Source organism: Ipomoea nil, unplaced genomic scaffold (assembly GCF_001879475.1).
Source record: "Ipomoea nil cultivar Tokyo-kokei standard unplaced genomic scaffold, Asagao_1.1 scaffold3170, whole genome shotgun sequence".
NCBI lineage: Eukaryota > Viridiplantae > Streptophyta > Magnoliopsida > Solanales > Convolvulaceae > Ipomoea > Ipomoea nil.
Genome location: NW_017619598.1, coordinates 3596399 through 3601082, shown reverse-complemented (window position 1 = coordinate 3601082; position 4684 = coordinate 3596399). Strand labels below are relative to the sequence as shown.

Sequence of the window (4684 nt, the reverse complement as noted above, 5' to 3'; positions counted from 1 at the left end):
TTGTCATAATCTTGCCCATACAATTCCTTAATTTGTTTTCCTTTGTTGTCTCCATGGTCACTATTAATTTGTTTTCCTGTGTTGTCTCCATGGTCACTATTCAAATTCAAGCATGTGCTACACTTCAACTAAAAGCTTAAATTGATAATTGAACTGCACATTTTACACACCCTCTCACGGTCAAATTATACTGTGCACTAGGATGCACAATGCATTGTGCGTCCTGGCCCAAAACGACATCGTTTTGTAAATTTTCGCGTGTCTGTTGTTAACTAAAAAAAAAAAAAATCATGTTTCGAATGTACAAAATTGTATATACATAATTTTATACCTGAAAACACAATTTTTATAACTGAAAATCCTCATGTTTCAAATTTACAGAATTATATAATAGAAAACACAGAATTTTATACCTGAAAACACATAATCTTTTTTAAAAGGATTAAAAATCCCCTGTTTCGAACGTACAGAGAATTTTATACCTAAAAACACATAATTTTATAACTGAATACACGTACATTTTCGTCACTTTAATTCCCCACACAACTTAACAAAACGACGTCGTTTTGAGAGGCGCGGGGCGCACATTGCTATGTGCGCCCTGGTGCACGGTATAATGATTGCTCTCACGTGTGCGTGTCATTTACCTTTGACGGACTGCAAGCAACACATGGACCATAGTCTCTTTTTATTAGGCAACACAAAAATTTGAACAAATAACCTTTGGCATGGGGTTGATGCTGATAGTTAGACTACACATTTATCTTTATATATTATATATATATATGCTAAACAATTCAAGACTCAAGTGGCCATGTTCTGTTTTTATGCAATCAAGAATACACAATTCTTCAATGGAATGAAATTAAAGCATCTTTCAATTCTTGACACAGGAGAAAACAAGAAAAGAGTGATGGCTCAATTGATAACACAACTACTACTACAACAACAACAGCAAATAATTTCGAAAATCGAAACAAGGATTGAAGATCTTTACAGTGCAGAGGATGATAAATCATTGTTGGTTGGTAGTGCTTGTATTATCTACCCAACTTGCACAGGAAATCCCATAATTTCATCGACATTATTTTGTACAGGTCATGTTGCAACGAATTCACTACAGCTGTCCCGCTATGTACTACCGAATGAAAGAAAGCTAAAGGCAACAACAAAGAAACAAGAGAATCATATAATCCAAATCAACAAGAGGACAAGTATGTCGCGACACCTTTCACAGTTACACTAGTAAGAAACAGTAATATGTCACGATTAGACAATTAACTCCTAAGGTAGACATACCTTTAATCTCTTGAAGATCGAGGAAACCGATTATGGGATGTGTGTAAATGCATTAGTGTTCAGTTGGCACCGGTAGCCTTTCCAAGGCTTCCAAGATGTACCTCATTGAAGGTCTCCTCTCGGGGCTGCTGTGCACACACGCCATTGCGATATTTAGAATTGCTATCATCTCCTCTTCTTTATCTGCATCTTCGGCTAGATATGGATCCAACACGTCTGAAAGTGGCTTCTTCTCGTCGATGCACAGGTGAAGCCAGTTAACTATATCCATTTCGGTGGAGCCCACGTGGACTATTGGAGACCTTCCCGTGATCATTTCCAACAAGATCACTCCATACGAGTAAATATCCCATTTTTGAGATGGCTTCAACGCTTTCTGCGACTCTGGAGCTTGGTAACACGACTCTAAAGTTGCTGCAGTTGAAGCAATGGTCGATGTTTCAGTTGAGGCCATTCGATTGGATAGAAGCGGTGGGGTGCCTCCGGCTATATTAGCAAGGCGTCCGAGTCCAAAGTCCGAAATTTTGGGTTCCATATTGTGCCCAAGAAGTATATTTGATGGTTTCAGATCACCATGGACATATTTTTTTGGGCTGCACTCGTGCAAATAAAACAACCCTTTTGCAGTTCCCTTAAGTATTTTTAAACGCTCGGACCATGAAATCGGTGTAAATGATACCAATCCGGGTTTCCCTGCAGCGATCAATTGGACCAGCAAGACAAATTATCAGACATAATCAATATGGAGAATTCAAAACAACAAGAGTAAAAAGAGAGTGTTGGGCGGAGGCCAGTAAAGGGCCAAGTCCATCAATTGGTGGCTAGGGGGATTGTGGGGCCAAGTCCAGCACCTTGCCTCTCGAAAATGTGATGGCGGTCTGTAAGGAAATAAAATTGCGCCTTTGCTACTAACTATAGCTTTTGGCGTAGTGGTAAGCGCTTGATCCTAGCAGAGAGAATTGTGTATAGCTAATAGGCATAAAAGTTACCATGAAGGGCAGTGGCAAGGTTTCCGTTTGGAACAAAATCATAAATCAGCAACTTCTCGTCCACTGACCAATAATAGGCCCGAAGTGTTACAATATTAGGATGTCTTAGCTTCCCAATTGCTTCCACTTCCGCTTGAAATTCCTTGAATCTTTGGGAGCCTCCTTCGCCAAGTCTTCTCACCGCAAAAGTAAGCCCATCTTCAAGCACGACTTTGTAGACAATTCCAATCCCGCTCTTACCAAGCACAAAAGCAGAGGCCTTGAGAAGCTCATCCAGATCAAACGCCACTTGACCATCCAGTGCCACAAGATCATATTGATCTTCATGTTCTGATAAAGTTTCTGACTCATCCTTCCTAAACCATAAACAATCACTCCTTTGCTTTCCTCCCTTCTCAAAACCACAAACACTCCCATCCCGTCTCTTACCACGAACACAAAATCTTGAATAACAGTACGAGAAGAGCAACCCAATGACACAAATCCCAATCACATCGCCGACAATAATTGCAGTCACAGCGCCTTTGCTGAGACCTTTGGCACCCGCATTACTCCCGGATTTGTCTTGTGTGGGCAAGAACGGATATTGGGAAGGCGGGCATGCCTGGCCAGTTGAAGGGCAGGGATTTTTCAGCGGAGGACCACAAAGCCCAGGATTTCCAAGGAATGCAGTTGGTCCTCGATTCATTAGAGCACCGTTTTGTGGAATTGGACCGCTCAAATTGTTATAAGTCAGGTCAATATAAATCTTCTCAGGAAGGTTACCTAGACTTGGTGGAATTGAACCACTAAACATATTATGTGAGAAATCAACAGTCCCTTGCAAATTAGATAAATTCCCCAAATCATTAGGAATAAACCCACTGAAATCATTATCAGAAAGGTTAAGTTGTTGCAATGAAACCAACCCAGCCCCAAATCCACTGGGCAATGAACCACTAAAGTTATTCCCACTCAATGAAAGGCTCTTTAACCTTCTACATCTAATCAAACTCACAGGCAAAGACCCATTCAAGAAATTGTGTGATAAATCAAGTGTTTGGAGAAAACTAAGATTCCCAACCTCAAAAGGCAAAGGCCCAGACAAATAATTCTCATAAAGAACCAAACTTTCCAACCCTAGAGCTCTGAAGAGCCCAGGGGGCAAGCTCCCATTAAGCCTATTACTCCTCAAGTTCACATGCCTGAGCTGAGAGAGTGAGCCAAGGGAAGAAGAGAGAAATCCAGAGAGTTTCTTCTTGGGAATGCTGAGAGAGACAACCCTCTGGTCTTTGCATGTAATACCATTCCAAGAACAAGGGGTTTCATCGGAACGGTTCCAGTCACTCATTGACCCTTCTGGGTCATCTACTATAGATTTCTTGAAGATCAAAAGGGATTTTCCTTCTTCATTCAAAGAACTCAACACAGCTTGTGAATTGCAGAAGATCAATATGAACAATGCTAATATTACCATCTTCCCCACTCTTTCTTGGAGAAATTATGGTGGATATGGAAGGTGATAGAGTGCCAATGAGCTTACCTTTGTACAAATGAAAACCAAGTTGATGCAGAGAAGAGAAAGGTTCGGACCAGAAGCAATGGAGTCCTAGAGAGAGAGACAGACAGAGAGTAGAAAGCTAGCTTTGACAGTGAGAGAGGAGTGTGGAAAGAAGAAAATTAGCATTGGAGAAGGGAAAAAGTTGTGTTTAGCTATGCAAATAGCAAGGTAGTGGCAACTGGCAAAATTAGATTAACGTTTTGGCATATGAATACTGTGCAGTCTTCACACACGATATTCCATAAAGAATTGTGTTTTATTCTGTAATGAGTTAATACTCAAAATCGTCCTCGACTATAGTGGTTTTTTTCAATTTCGTCCTAAACGACTTTGGTGACCTAATATTGTTCCAGACTTTTGTGTTTCGCTCAATTTAGTCCCAGACTTTTGTGTTTTTGCTTAATTTAATCCCTCATTTGTTATTCTGTCCATTTAGTGTTAAATAAATAGACAATTTAGTAATTTTAATATTGGCATCTCTTTACTCATAGACATGTGAACTGCGAAATCCTTTTTTTTTTACGAAGTACTCCCAGAATTACTCCTAAAACTGCGAATATAAAATTTGATTTGCAGGTCCGGGAGTAATTCTGGGCGTAATTCGTACAAGAAAGAGGAATTTCGCACTTCACAAGTTGAAAGTAAAGAGAGATCAATATTGACGTTACTGAATTGTCCCTTTATTAATACCAATTTGACGGAATAACAAATGGAGGACTAAATTGAGCGAAACACAAAAGTCTGGGACGATATTAGGTCACCAAAGTCGTTTAGGACGAAATTGAGAAAAACCACTATAGTCGAGGACGATTTTGGTTATTAACTCATTTTGTAATATATTGTGGTGTAACTGCCA

The 4684-nt window shown here is 39.9% G+C and overlaps 1 protein-coding gene across 3 annotated transcripts; it reads right to left on the bottom strand.

Moving 5' to 3' along the window:
• Window positions 1-681: 681 nt before the first annotated feature.
• Window positions 682-4016, bottom strand: LOC109167801 (receptor protein kinase-like protein ZAR1). Of its 3 annotated transcripts, none has more exons than XR_002051906.1 (3): window positions 2289-4016; window positions 1300-1992; window positions 682-752 (listed from the first exon to the last, which is right to left on the bottom strand). XR_002051906.1 is itself a non-coding variant. In XM_019316880.1 (2 exons), exons 1-2 carry the CDS (start codon window positions 3742-3744, stop codon window positions 1352-1354), a joined length of 2097 nt encoding a protein of 698 aa, XP_019172425.1. In that variant the 5' UTR covers window positions 3745-4016; the 3' UTR covers window positions 898-1351. The 3 variants fall into 3 exon arrangements, 1 of the variants encoding a protein (XP_019172425.1); XR_002051905.1 differs by lacking the exon at window positions 682-752 and adding an exon at window positions 898-1156; XM_019316880.1 differs by lacking the exon at window positions 682-752 and having other exon boundaries at window positions 898-1992.
• Window positions 4017-4684: the final 668 nt, after the last annotated feature.